Source organism: Cajanus cajan, chromosome 4 (assembly GCF_000230855.2).
Source record: "Cajanus cajan strain Asha chromosome 4, NIPB_CcT2T_4, whole genome shotgun sequence".
In the NCBI taxonomy this organism is placed as follows: domain Eukaryota; kingdom Viridiplantae; phylum Streptophyta; class Magnoliopsida; order Fabales; family Fabaceae; genus Cajanus; species Cajanus cajan.
This window is the reverse complement of record NC_138520.1, coordinates 40,332,185-40,346,665: the sequence shown is the minus strand read 5'-3', so window position 1 is coordinate 40,346,665 and position 14,481 is coordinate 40,332,185. Positions and strand designations below refer to the sequence as shown.

Below are 14,481 nucleotides of genomic sequence, written 5' to 3'. Positions count from 1 at the left end.
TTTCTATAATAATCTATTGCAAATTACATTTCTACCGAGCACAAACTTCTATTCAATTATAATATATTATCATTACTATTTTATTTTATTTGAGAATGAGAATATATTATCTTTTATGTAAATACTTCTTCTCGATCAGCAACTATGAAATTGTTAATATCCATATTTTTTTTGTTTAAAACTAGTTATAGAAATTGTTAATATCTATATTTTTTTTTGTTTAAAACTAATTATAGAAATTTTATTTAGTTATTTTACATATACAAGAAAACAAAATTCAAACCTTTGTTAAGAAATCATTGATCGATAAGTTTGATAACAAGTTTGATCAATTACTTGAAGAAGATTTTATATCTCATTCAAACACGTGTTAGTAACTCAAAATAAAATAAAAATTAAAGCAACAATACTTTTAGGTTGAATTTTTTAAAGATATTTTGGATTTAAACAAATAAAATATCTTGATTGGTTAATTGATTTCATATTATATTTATTAAAATCATTTATCTTGTATATTATATTTGTTAAAATTATTTATATTGTTTATTTTAAATTATAATTTTTGTAACTTGTTTTGTTTTAGATGTTATTGGACATATCCTACAAAAGGATGACATTAAGGAGAATGAAAAAAATGGGAAAAAAATTGAAAAAAAGGCAAATTAATGTTCTAATTCTTCAAGATTTAAAGTATCAATTTATTTATTTTGTTAAAATATATGTATTAAATATTATGGTTTTTAATATTATTTTTAACTTATTCTTAATATTACTATATTTTATATTTATTGATGTTGTTGATATATTTGTTTTTTGGTAGAATAAGGAATTACAAAACAGTAGAAATCAAAACATAAAGAATAATGGCTAGCTTGGGGCTAGCGATTCATGCAAGAAGGCCTCCATAACAAATGGCAGTGACACAATAAATTCACGTGTCACATTATGACTTTCAAAAGTTGCCAACAGTCTGCAATAGTGTTGGCTTCACGAGGAATATATAAAAGTTGAGTTTGCCATGTTCTAGAAAGAAGGCGAATATCTATCAAGAGATCTCGCACCCCAAAGTAGAATGAGTGATTACTTTCATAGCTTTTAGACATTTAGATTCACACACCACTTTGTGATAACTCAGGTTCCAAGCTAATTCAATACCATGCTTAATGGCCAAGAGTTCAGGCATTTTATGCATTACCTTGACCAAAAGCCTTGGAGAAGCCACATAGCCACTCCCCATGGGTACCACGAATAACTCCTCCTCCACCCATTGAATGGGGAGGAATACATGAACCATCCACGTTAACTTTGACAACATCTACAATTAGAGGACTCCAAGAAGGTGTAGGTGGAGGTGGATTCTTTCTGCAATATAGTCGTAACTCCATGATGGTTTGACGAACCATGTGAAGGACATACTGAATAGGCGAAGTTTCATGTGCTAACATTATGTTGTTTCGCCATCTCCATAAACACCGTATGGTTGAAATAATTATTAGTTTGTCCTTGTGTTGAAGGATATGCTGCATCCAAGGCACAATCTGTGTAAAAGACATCAACATTGGAGTGTCGATGCCAATACGAGCCCAAACAGCCTTAGCGTGGATGAAATCATGGAGTGCATGGACTATAGATTCTTCCCTTGTAGTGTGTGTACAAATAGAGCTGGTAGCTAAATAACAAGCCATTTGTTTACTGTTGGTGGGTAACGCTTCCTTAGAACCCTTCCATAGGAAGAAACGTATTTTCTCTGGTACGGGGAGCTTCCAAATCCTCTTCCATATATGTCTAAACCTCTCCAGAGGGCCAAGACACCACCTGTAGCCTGAAGCTGCGGTATAGATACCATTATTACTACCGTACCATGAAATGGTGTCCACCCCTACTGGATAAGCAGGAATGGAAATAGTAGTTAGTTGGGCGCATAAAGGCACCGATAAAAGGGTGTAGAGCATAGATAGATTCCACATGTTGTCCAACCATAAATTTGAAACTTTTAGATGTGAATCGTGAATGTCAACATAAGGTACAACATGACAAAGCATCCATGTGCTCGTTCAATTACTGTACCAAAAACTGGAATTTCCATCTCCTAGACATGGTCTATAGCTTGAACGAAGTACACTTAAAGCTTGATGAATGCTTCACCATACATGGGAATCTCCTGGAGGAATGACATAATTCAACAATGGGGAGGAATGTAGATATTTATGGGTCAAAAGAGATACCCAAGGTTTGTCAGGATGATGTATGAGGTCCCAAATAAGCTTTCCTAGTAGAGAAGTGTTAGTAGAGTGGGTATCACGCATGACAAGACCACCATAGTCTTTAGGTTTGATCACGTCCTTCCAACTCACCAAATTCCAGTGTCGATTCCATGTGTCATGTGACCATAACATCAATCTACAAAGGTGATCAATAGTTGTACAAACAGATTGGGGAAGCCAATAAAGTTGCATCATGTATGCAGGTATGGAAGCAAGAACAGATCGGGTTAAGAAAAGGCGACCAACTTTGTTAAGAAGCTTAATCTTCCAAGAGGCTAGTCTACTATGGACTTTAGTAATGAGGTGGTCGAAAATATCTTTACGAACTCTACTAGAGGTGATGGAATAACACTAAGGCCGAGAAGACCAAGAGGTGATATATTAAAGGAGGCAAGAGGAATGGGTTAGTGAGGCCACTTTTGGACCTTAGCTCCTAAGTTCTTTTTAATCATATAATTTATTTTACTTGTATTTCCAATTTTACCCTTGTATTATGGGGTGCTCTAGATGCTTAGGGTTTTTAATTTTGGGCTAGGGTGTTAACTAGAAGGGTGACACATTTTTTTGGTGTTCATTGGATCTATTTTTGGTGTTAGAAAGGCTTAGGTCCAAGTGGAGGGAAAAGGTTGCATGGTCTTATCATGCACCTAGATATAGCCAATCTAAACCCAAAGATTCCATCCTTGGCCACCAAGTTGCATCTAGGGTTCATTTGCATTTCATTTGGAATGCATTTGCCTACTCCAAATGCAACCCTAGATGCCTCCCCTCCTATAAATACCCAACACCCCACACCTTGTAAATACTTTGGATATTGAATATAAAGATAGCCTTTAGTGCCTTTATATCTTTCCTTAGTCACCCTTGGCTATTTTCGGCCAAACCCTACCATCTCCACCTTGAGAGAAACAACCCTAGAAGTGGCCTTCATCATCATGAAGTGAGCCAACCCTAGAGTACCATTCTCAAGCATTTCCTCAAACACCTTCTACCCAACCTTCATTTTCGTCCATTCCATCATCATCCACCCTAAAACCTTGGTCCACCTTTGAAGAACTTGATCCTTGGAGAAGGCGTCCTCCTCCTTGCTCATCATCTCAAGTTCATGCAAGTAAGGATGCCATCAAGTGGTATCTAGAGCCTTGGTTCTTCAAGGGTAACAATCTCTTTATCTCTAAAAATATTCGGTCATGTCATGTCTTCCTTACATGTCTCCTAAGTGTGCCTAAATGAATCATCTTAATTGCCATATTTTGATGATCCATAAATCTCTTCTCATGTGTTGATTCATACCATATGTTCTTTGTGAATCATCTTGGCATTTTAGGCTTTCTTATTTAGGTTCTTGCTTTTTTCTTTAAATTTTTGAGTTGCTGGAAATTTTGGGCTGCATGTTATACATTAATGTTTTTATTTTTTTAATCCATCCGGTTTTGTCATAAGCTTGTCTCTTTGAACTACCTTGAAAGAAATTCCAAGTTTTTTATGCTTAGCCTTTGAAATGAACAAAAAATGACATGCATGCCACTTGTTTGATAAAATGGCCGTGAGTCCTTGATGTGCTTTAGAGAGTCAATCATGCATGCTAATTAGTTCTAGCATGTTCTACATCACTTAAAATATCATGTGTGATTAATTCCTTTACACATACTTACTTCAAATTTTCGGCCAATTTTTTGTGTATTCCTTGGTGAACTTGTATGCCTACATGATGTTTGATAATTTGAGTGTGAAATTGATTTCAATATGCCTATCTTTGCTGCTGGACGTGGGCTATTAAAAACTTAAGAAAAACACTCAAATTTTGTCTCATTGAGCTAGTGTAAGTTGCTAAAAGAATGCTCCAAAAAGTTGCTAACAAAACCACCAAAAACAAGTGTAAAACCCAAGCAAAGAAATAGTATAAAATTCAAAAGAAAAAAAGAGAAAAGTGGCTGGACTTTGAACAAAAAAAAAAGCCAAGACTTGGACAAGCCCAAAAAGAACAAAGAAACCAAAAACAAGAAAAAGGGAACCTTTGCTAGACTTGTGGAGTTTTGGACCAACTTTCATACCATAGCACTTGGAGTTAATTCTTGGACCATTGGACAATAATTAATGGCCGAATGAGACAATAAATCAAACATGTTAAGTGCATAATTTTTCTTTTAAGCCTACTTGCTAAATTCTATTCTAGTGCCATTCTAGGAATTACTCTTTTGTGTGCTTTCCTTTTATTAATGTGCCTTAATTTCAGTTTTTGAGTCTTTCTTCTACTCTTAAGTTTGTCTCATAAATTCCATTTGAGTTTAGCCTTTTCTTAATTGTTCCTTTTTAGTTTTTCTTTCTTGGCCTCTTGTACTCTTGGGTTGTGTTTTCTTCTTGATCTAGGTGGGGAAAACTTCTAAAACACTACACACTTTCTTGGTGGATTGAGTGGAGGGGTTGTCCGACTGGAGTTCAAGGAACTTTGGAGGATCACACCAATTCAAAGAGTGCAAACACCATTTCAAGACTAACATTGGGTGTTCATTGTGAAGGGGTGGAGAATTGAAGACTTGGAGACTTCCTTTTTTTTTTTCTACTTATTTCTTTCTTGTTAAATTTCGGCCTCTTGTGTTTTTGGCCTTGGTTTCATTCATTTTTGGTTTGTAATTGGCCATTTTTAAACCTTTTCAATTTGGTGGTAGTTTCGTGTAGTTTGAAGGTGATTTGAAAACCTTCACCTAGGAAACCGACTAGCATATGCTTTAAGTGCTTTCCTTTGCATGCTTTAAAGCTTTTGTAGTATATTTGCCTAGGACTTTACATTGTTTATTTGTTTCGTTTAGAAGGATTCATTTGCCTACTAGGGGGCGTGCACATCACACACCTTAGTATTGTGAAAATTGTTTTTGTGAGAAAAGTGTGAAAAGGCTTAGTGATTTTTACTTGAAAAGGCTTGGTTTTTAAGTGATTCTTAGTAGTTGTAGACCCCTAAAATTGTCCGGGTCGGAAATAAAACTCGAAGACCCTCAAAGATCGAAGGAAAGTCAGCCAGAAGGACTCCTAGAAGACCATAGGATGGCTATCTGTAGGTTTAGAGGTCTTAGAGTAGCTTAAAATAAGGAAGTGGAGGGAATGAAGCCCAATACGGCCGTACTAAACTTAATACGGCCGTATTGAAGCTTCAATATGGCCGCAGTGAACTCAATACGGCGTATTGAAGTTTCTGAAACTTCAATACGGCCGTACTGAAATCAATACGGCCGTATTGAAGCTTCAATACAGCCGCAGTGAACTCAATACGGCCGTATTGAAATTTCTGAGCTTCAATACGGCCGTATTGAACTCAATACGGCCGTATTGAAGTTCAAAAATTTCAATACGGCCGTATTGATTCTGTAGCCCGTATTGGGCCTGTTCCCTATAAATATGACGTCAATTGGACGTCATTCCACACTTTTCAAGATAGTTTTAACCCTCTCCTTGAGTATTCTGGGGTTTTTGAGCAGTGTTCTGCCCTAGAAATCACTCGGAGAGTTGATCCGACAAAGTTCTTGAGCCCCGAGCCATTTTGCTTGAGGATCGAACCTAGTCGAAGGGAAATCCTCCGGATTTCCATAGTTAAAAGTTTTTAGGAAGGAGCGAGCGAGCTTGTAGAGCGAGGGAACGCCAAAAAGCTTCCCAGTTTTACGAAATATATAAAAGCACGCTTCAAAGGTTTCTTCTTAAAGTCCTTCCTTTTACTGCTTTCTGTGTGCATATTTAAACTGTCATCATGTAGATAGTTAATTTATAATTGCTTAGAATAAATAGGGGTAATTTAGTAATTTTACACTGTTATTTTAGAAATAATCTGTCATAGGGAACCCGAAAGGGGCGCTGTGGGGTGCTAACACCTTCCCCACGCGTAACCGACTCCCTTACCCAACTCTGGTTATAATGGCCAAAGTTGATTTATAAAATCAATTGCCTTATCCCTTTTTCCAATGTTTTGAGTAAAACATTGGTGGCGACTCCACGAACCCTTCCTTTTTATGAAAACCACTAATCCATGGAGGGTCCCGCTTGGGATTAACATGGATTGGTGAATCATTTAATAAAATTGCTCGTTTGACAAGGTCTCAGTTTGAGAATACGTCATTCTAGCAATCCATATTTTTTAAACAAAAATAAAAGAGTCCAACCATCCTTCGCGAATGCCGAAAGCCCCGTTTCGGGCCGGTGGCGACAGATGGCGACTCCGCTGGGTAAGCCTCGAGAGTCAGTCCCATTTAGTGACAGATTATTTTTAACAAATAATAGTTAAAATTACTTTATTACCCCTCACTTGTATGATAACATGTTTATCTATTTGGCTTTAATAACTGTTGTATTTTTAAATTTACGCAATTGTTTGAAATAAAAACTGCACACAAACCTTTGCACACAACAGTTCCCTCTATACCCGGGGGCATGAGTGATTAACTATAGGGAGTGGATGTTAGTACGGCCGGTTGTCGAATGGGTCTATAGGTGCCCGTAGACCGTTGTCGGAAAACATCACTCAAGGTGATAACCATGAACTTGAGTCCGACGGTGCGTTGGAGCTTTCCATCGACCCACGACGAGAGGAATTGGGTCCCTATAATGGGGGCACCTTGGGGGCCTCAGACCGGTGAGAACAGTTAGATCCACCTTGAATATGCACTTTTCTGCAGGATACCCCTACCTCGTGATTCGCTCGTGACTGTTCGTGGATGAGTGAATTGTTTGTGCATTGTTTATGTGAAATTGTTTGAGCATACATTGCATTTCTTTAAACATACAACATTCCTATTCTTTTAAAATAAAAATAAATAGGAATAAGAATTTTCCATTGCATGGTGTTAACATCTACCTCCATCACATTCATGTAGGTAGTTTCCCTTTTCACCCAAAAAATACAAAAAACAAAATACCCAAAAAAAAAAAGAGAAAAAAGGGTTATTTATCCAAACCAAGCAATATCATGCATCATCTTAGGAACATCCTAAAAACATGATAATGCTTAGTTGAATAAACACTATGCACGCATATTCAACCTCATCATCTCATATCATGCATATAGATCATGGAGAGATCTAGGAGTCATTCATACATCTCTCCTAGTAATCCATTAATAAAAAGAAAGAAATAATCGATGCGTATATTCAAAGAATGGATCACACGCCGTTCGTTATCAAGTGTAAGCCAACAACCGCGCCAAGCGAGCACACGTCAACTCCGTTGTTGGTAATCAAGACAAACAAAGGGGAAGGTCCAACACCATTAAGGATCACAGTTCCAAGGCCTTTCCCTTACAAATCAAATAAGGCTGTGCCGTGGATATACGACATCCATTTTTCTGCCAACAGCGATATCTCTAACATCGCTGGGCTTGGGGGCATGACTAGGAGTGGCAGGATCTACACTCCCGAAGATCTTCATGATAAAGCCCCCAAGAATAAAGAAAAAGAAGAAAAGAAAACCGAGGAAAAAGAATCCGAGGAGGAGACAGACGAGCTGTTAAAGTTTATCCGACAGAGCGAGTACTCCATCGTGGATCAACTTCATAGGACGCCAGTAAAGATTACGCTGTTGTCGTTGATCCTAAGTTCCGAACCGCATCGGCAAGCTCTGTCGAAAGTCTTGAACGAGGCATATGTGTCGCACACTATCTCCCAAGACAAGTTTGAGGGGATTGTTAGTCACATCACGGCTAGTGATCACCTCACCTTCACCAATGAAGAAATCCCCGCTGGGGGACCGAATCATAACAAGCCCTTGCACATCTCTGTAAAGTGCAAGGAGTATCACATCGCTAAAGTCTTGGTAGATAATGGATCTTCCTTGAATGTGATGCCAAAAAGAACGCTCAAGCAATTGGCAATCAAGGGAGTCCAAATGCGCCCGAGCAACATGATCGTTCGAGCCTTCGATGGTTCTAAAAGAGAAGTGGTGGGAGAGATCAATCTTCCAATCCAAATTGGACCCACTATCTTCAATGTCGAATTCCAAGTGATGGACATTACTCCCGCGTACAGCTGTCTCCTCGGCCGACCTTGGATTCATGATGCAAAAGCTGTTCCTTCTACGCTCCACCAGAAAGTCAAATTCATAATGGGTGACAAACTGGTGACCGTGCAAGCTGAAAATGACATACTCATCAGCAAGCCATCCAACATACCTTATGTGGATGCAGCAGAGGAAGCTTTAGAAACCGCCTTCCAAGCATTGGAAATTGCCAATGTTGAAACGTTTCCCCGAGAAATGAAGAAGGTAGCTCATATGCTCACAAAGAACGGATACTTGCCAGGACAAGGATTAGGCAAGGACTCCCAAGGAATCCCGGAGCTACCCATTATCAAGGACAATCCGGGAAAACAAGGGTTAGGATACAACCCTGTTAAAGATCAAAGAACGAAGAGGAATCAAGATCCTTCTCGACGTTCTTTAAGCCAGATCTTTAGGAAGGCCGGTTCACAAGCGTCAAGGCCGGTCGTCGTCATCAAAATGTTTTTCTCCTTCCGATAGGGATGTATAGACTCAGTGACTATTAGAGATCACTCCTCGGGGACAGCCCGACCCCCGAGCCTCGATAGGGCACATGTTTCCGCTGTGATTATAATAAAATCATTCTTCATTAATTCTTTATTGCTTCTTTTCTTGCTTGCAATAAAATTCTAGACCACATTATTTTAACCCTGTTTGAATAAGCATAAATGAGGTTAAAATCATCTTGATAACAATAAACCCGCATCATTTTTATGTGGAAATGTGCATGACAGCTTGGAGCACCTTTTCTTGGCATCAATAAGTGCCATCATGGATAAAAGAAATCCTAAAGACAAAAAGCTCGGCAGGAAACCCAAAAAGGGGACTGCGCAAAAATAAGAGCAAAAGACCCGCTAGGAATCCCACAAAAGGGTGACCTAGGCAAAAGTTAGGGTTACAAAATGAAGACAAAAACCCGCTAGGAATCCCACGAAAAGGGTGACCTAGGCAAAAGTTAGGGTTACAAAATGAATACAAAAGCCCGCTAAGACATCACAAAAGGGTGTTTTAGGCAAAAGTTAGGGCCGTCAAAAAAAGAAAAAAAACAAAATAAATCCATGATGGTACCATCAATTGAATTCAACAAGGGGCTCAAGAAAAGTTATCCAAGTTGTCAAAGCACAATCATTAATAACAAAGATGTGCTTAACTTCATAAGTGTTTAATCAAACAAGCCTAAACACAATAAGCCTACCATTGGCCAGCCATTCTTACAAAATCCATTTTTCAAAAAATAAAATAATCCCCTCTAAAACACAAACTTTTGAAAAATATACCCTTTCCTTCTTTTCTCTCTTGTCCCAACGATTTTTGAATAATCTAGTGGAAACATGGAGATATAGTGGTCAATAGGAGGGTTGACACATCTTCTAAAGAAAGGGAAGGATCATTTGGTTGATGACACCAAATCTCAAATATAATATGCATCATTCCTCGGTAACAGAAATCGGCAGAGCACAGTCCGTCTGGAGGAATGGCAAAATCCAAACACAAAAACGCATCGGTTAATTCTTTTGAAAAAAGAATCAAATAGAATTAGGTGCATCATACTGCATACATGCATACAGATGATAGGTGTACTGGAAGATCACTTATTCTCTGTTTATTGAAAAAACAAAAAAATATAAACTTCAGAAAAACAATACGCCCGTATCATGTTCAGTATGCCCGTACCAAAACTAGGGTTATGAACAAATTTTCAATTCAATACGGGCATACTAAAATGAATAACGCCCGTATTGGCAATAACAGAAATCCTCCCTCACATCAATGACAAAATTCCTCCAAGAAGAAGAGGATAGGGGGAGCCATTCATTTTTTCTAAAAACATTAAATAATTAAACTTGCATTTTGTGCATCACGCACATTAGTTACATTTTCAAAGACCTCGTCATGAGGCAATTGCATAAAATAGAAAAAATAGAAAAAATTGCTTGTGTATGACAGCAGCAAACAAAATGCAAAGATTCAGAAAATCAACAACGTCATACAGAATAACTGAGCCTGGAGAGGCTTGCCGAAAGAATACTCTCAGAATAACTGAGCCTGGAGAGGCTTGCCGAAATAATACTCTCTCAAAATAACTGAGCCTGGAGAGGCTCGCCGAAATAATACTCTCTCAAAATAATTGAGCCTGGAGAGGCTCGCCGAAATAATACTCTCTCATAATAACTGAGACATTTCTGTACAGAAAAAGCCGAAAAACAACAAAAAAGGCAAAAATACAGAAAAAGCCAAAAAATGACAAAAAAGGCAAACATACAGAAAAAGTCAAAAGTCGACAAAAAAAGACAAAGATTTCACATCTTTCAGAATAACTGAGCCTGGAGAGGCTCGCCGAAATAATACTCTCAGAATAATTGAGCTTGGAGAGGCTTGCTGAAATAACACTACTAGAAAAATTAAAATTAGAGAGGGAACAAATCCGTCACTAATTTTGTTAAAATCCGTCACAAATCAATTAGTGACGGAATTTGTGACGGAAAATATTCCGTCACAAAATTTGGCGTCACAAAATATTTAGTGACGGATTATTTTTTCCGTCACAATTAGTGACGGAATTAAGGCATCACAAATAGTATAATTTCCGTCACTAATTTCTAATAATAAATGTTTAGAAATTAATAAAAATCCGTCGCAATTTGTGAGGGATTAAATCCCTCGCAATTTGTGAGGGATTAAATCCGTCACAAACTGTGATGACTTTAATTAAGTAGAATCCGTCACAATTTGCGAGGGATTTAATCCCTCGCAGTTTGTGAGGGATTAAATCCCTCACAAATTGTGAGGGATTAAATCCGTCACAATTTGCGACGGATTTTATCCGTCACAATTTGCGACGGATTTTATCCGTCACTAACTGGGATGAATCCCTCACTAACTGTTGATCACTAAATTTGAGGGAACCATTTGTTTTTAAGAGTCTGGTAATCGATTACCTATACATGTAATCGATTACCAGACAATGGAAAATCATATATTCGAAATTTACTTATTAAAAGGTTCTCTGGTAATCGATTACCCATTTCTTGTAATCGATTACCAGTCGTGCCAGATTCAATGAAAACTTAAGTCCCCAGTATATATGATAACCAAATAACCAAAATGCAAACAGTTGAAAATGACCAAGCTAAATCCACACAAAACTTATAAAATGAGCAGAATCCAATTATCCAAATGTTGGTGTCTAGGAACTACAATAGGTAAAATGCTGTCTCCATATATCTATCTATACATCGCATAGCAAACTGAAATTTAACTAAAAACCTAAAAACAATAAAAGTATTGCAAAACGGAAAGGTAACAACTATCCTATAAGCCTAAGCACATTCTCCACGGATGCGGCGTGCAAGTTAAATGTCCTTGGGCATGATGGTGACCCTCTTGGCGTGGATGACACACAAGTTGGTGTCCTCAAACAAACCCACCAAATAAGCCTCTGCAGCCTCCTGAAGAGCAAGAACCGCGTGACTCTGGAACCTCAAATCAGTCTGCAAATACAATTCAAACAAACAAAGCTTAGTCACAAAACCAAACAACAAAAGAAAAATGAAAAATTAGGGTTCTTCACAGATTTGAACATACCTTGAAGTCTTGTGCAATTTCACGAACGAGACGTTGGAAGGGGAGCTTGCGGATCAGAAGCTCCGTGCTCTTTTGGTACTTTCGGATCTCACTGAAATCACGATATTAAAAATTCAATTTTTAGCAAAAAGTGTTGAAAAACAAGAACAAAAACCATTGAAGAAAATAGCTAATTACCGAAGAGCAACGGTTCCGGGGCGATAATGATGGGGCTTCTTGACTCCACCGGTTGTTGGCGCAATTTTCTCGCAGCCTACACATATCACATTTATTCAATTAGGGTTGAAGAAAAAATTGTGAATTGAATAATTGGGAATTGAGAAAAAGTGGTAATTGAAAAATTGAAAACCCTAATACCTTGGTGGCGAGTTGCTTCCTTGGAGCCTTTCCACCGGTGGACTTGCGAGCTGTTTGCTTGGTACGAGCCATGGATGAAGAGAGAGGAAAATTGAAAGATTAGAAATTTGGAAGATTAAATTTTGGAAAGTGAGAAGGAAGAATAATGAAAAGAAGGGAACAGGGTCCGAGACCGTGGACTTTGAAGACTTCAAATTCAAAGGTAATTTGGATTTGATAAATTATGCTAATCCGTGTGCTTCTTTCTAATTGGTTGCTTCGTCCATGAGAGGATTGCCAGCGTGGATCATTTGTGTTTCTTTTGTGTTTCTTTTGCCCTTCTAGAAGGCTTGGGTCAAATTGGGCCCAAACTGATTTGAACATTGTAAAACAAGGCCCAAAACGTTTCCAGATTCCGTGGGTCATTTTCGGGCTCCATTTTGACCATCTTAGGCTTCGAATTAGGAGATGCACATTAGTGAGACATTTGTAGCTTTTTCTCTTAGCTTTCCAACGCCACCAAGATTGCTCAATTCAGAGTCCTGTAGCTCCAGATATGGCCAAAAAACCGAGCGAAGGTCAAACTGTCCAGAAACAAAAATTTGATTAGTTTTGCAATTAGGCCCATAATTCAAATGACAATTAGCAAACATGATAAAACTACGAAATTAACCCTAAATGTGAGAAGTAATCAATGCCTTGATGATATGAATTGAAGCACTAAATTACGGCTCATCAATCAGTATATAAGAAAAAGGACTACAAATTTTAGTTCCTAGCCAATCAAACTATCTTGAAATCAATTTTCTTTCTACCCTAATAGTCACAACTGCACTAATAAGCTTTTTCATACACAATTACTACAATTACAACAACATGGCTGAAGTTCAGAAAAACCTTGCACTTCCAATCATGAAAAATCATAACCATAACCTCTATTAGATAACCTCTCGCATTGGCCGTAACATCCATCAAAACTCTCATACAAACACAATGGATGCAAAAAAATTTGGAAATCACTCAACTCTCCAACTAAAACCAACAAGGAGAAAGCCTTAAAGTAAATGCTATAAAACACGGGTTTGTGGAGTAGTTTTATATTGTTATAAATTTGTTGAAATGATTTTGTAATATAGTTTTGTTGAAATGATTTTGTAATTTTAAGGGAAATATGTTAACTGATATGTCAAATAAATCTACAAGAAATCACTTCATATAGTAATTAACATACTATTCTATTCTAATCTATAGAGGGTAATCTTGTCAAAACAAAAAACACTATAGAGGGTAATCATCTAGTGAAAGAAATCAAACTTAATCACTGATTTAAATAAACTCATACAGATTTTAGATTTTATTTACTATCTTTCATAATCAAAAGAAATCCAATATTAAATCAAAAGATAATAAAAATTATAACTAAAATATTTATAAATTTTCTAATATTAAATTTACTATATATTAAAATTAATTAATTAAATATTTGTATTTAACAAATTATTACAGATTTTAGATATATATTTTAAAGTTTTTATATTTAAATTAATTAAAAATAAATTATATTTTATCACTTTTTAATAAAGTGAGTGAATGATAATGAATTAACTAAAATTCTAAACTATATTTAATTAAAATAATTTTTTGATAAATATGGTAACTAAAAAGTATTATAATAAATAATTAAACTAAAAATAAATAAATTTTATAATGATTATTTTTTTAATGATGTTAAATTAAATATTCTAATTATTTTATAATAAATAAAAATGAAAAGATAATAAAAATATGTTTTACCTACAGAATTTATCTACGGATAATATCCACTGTCAGGGATGAGCTACAGGCACACCGCTGCTGATCTTCTCCAATTTCACCTAGGGTTTTAGAGGGAAACTAAAAATTAATTAAATATTTTTATCAAAGATATTGATACAGATTTTAGATTTTATTTACTATGTTTTATAATCAAAATAAATCCAATATTAAATCAAAACATAATAAAAATTATAACTAAAATCATAATAAATTTTCTAATATTAAATTTAGTCTATATTAAAATTAATTAAATATTAGTATTTAAGAAATTGTTACAGATTTTAAATATATATTTTAAAGTTTTTATTTTATTAAATTAATTGAAAATAAATTATATTTGATCACTTTTTAATAAAATAAGTGAATGATAATGAATTAACTAAAATTTTGAAATATATTTTAATTAAAAAAAAATTATCAATACAATGACTAAAAGTATTATATTAAATAATGAAATTAAATAAAT

The 14,481-nt window shown here is 36.1% G+C and overlaps 1 protein-coding gene across 1 annotated transcript; it reads right to left on the bottom strand.

The window, feature by feature from the left end:
• Positions 1-11,426: 11,426 nt before the first annotated feature.
• On the bottom strand, positions 11,427-12,327 carry LOC145957297 (histone H3.3-like; the record flags this gene model as incomplete). Its single annotated transcript, XM_083073525.1, has 4 exons — positions 11,427-11,770; positions 11,865-11,955; positions 12,042-12,117; positions 12,222-12,327. Coding segments are annotated over 4 exons (411 nt in total), but the record flags the coding sequence as incomplete, so codon positions are not given.
• Positions 12,328-14,481: the final 2,154 nt, after the last annotated feature.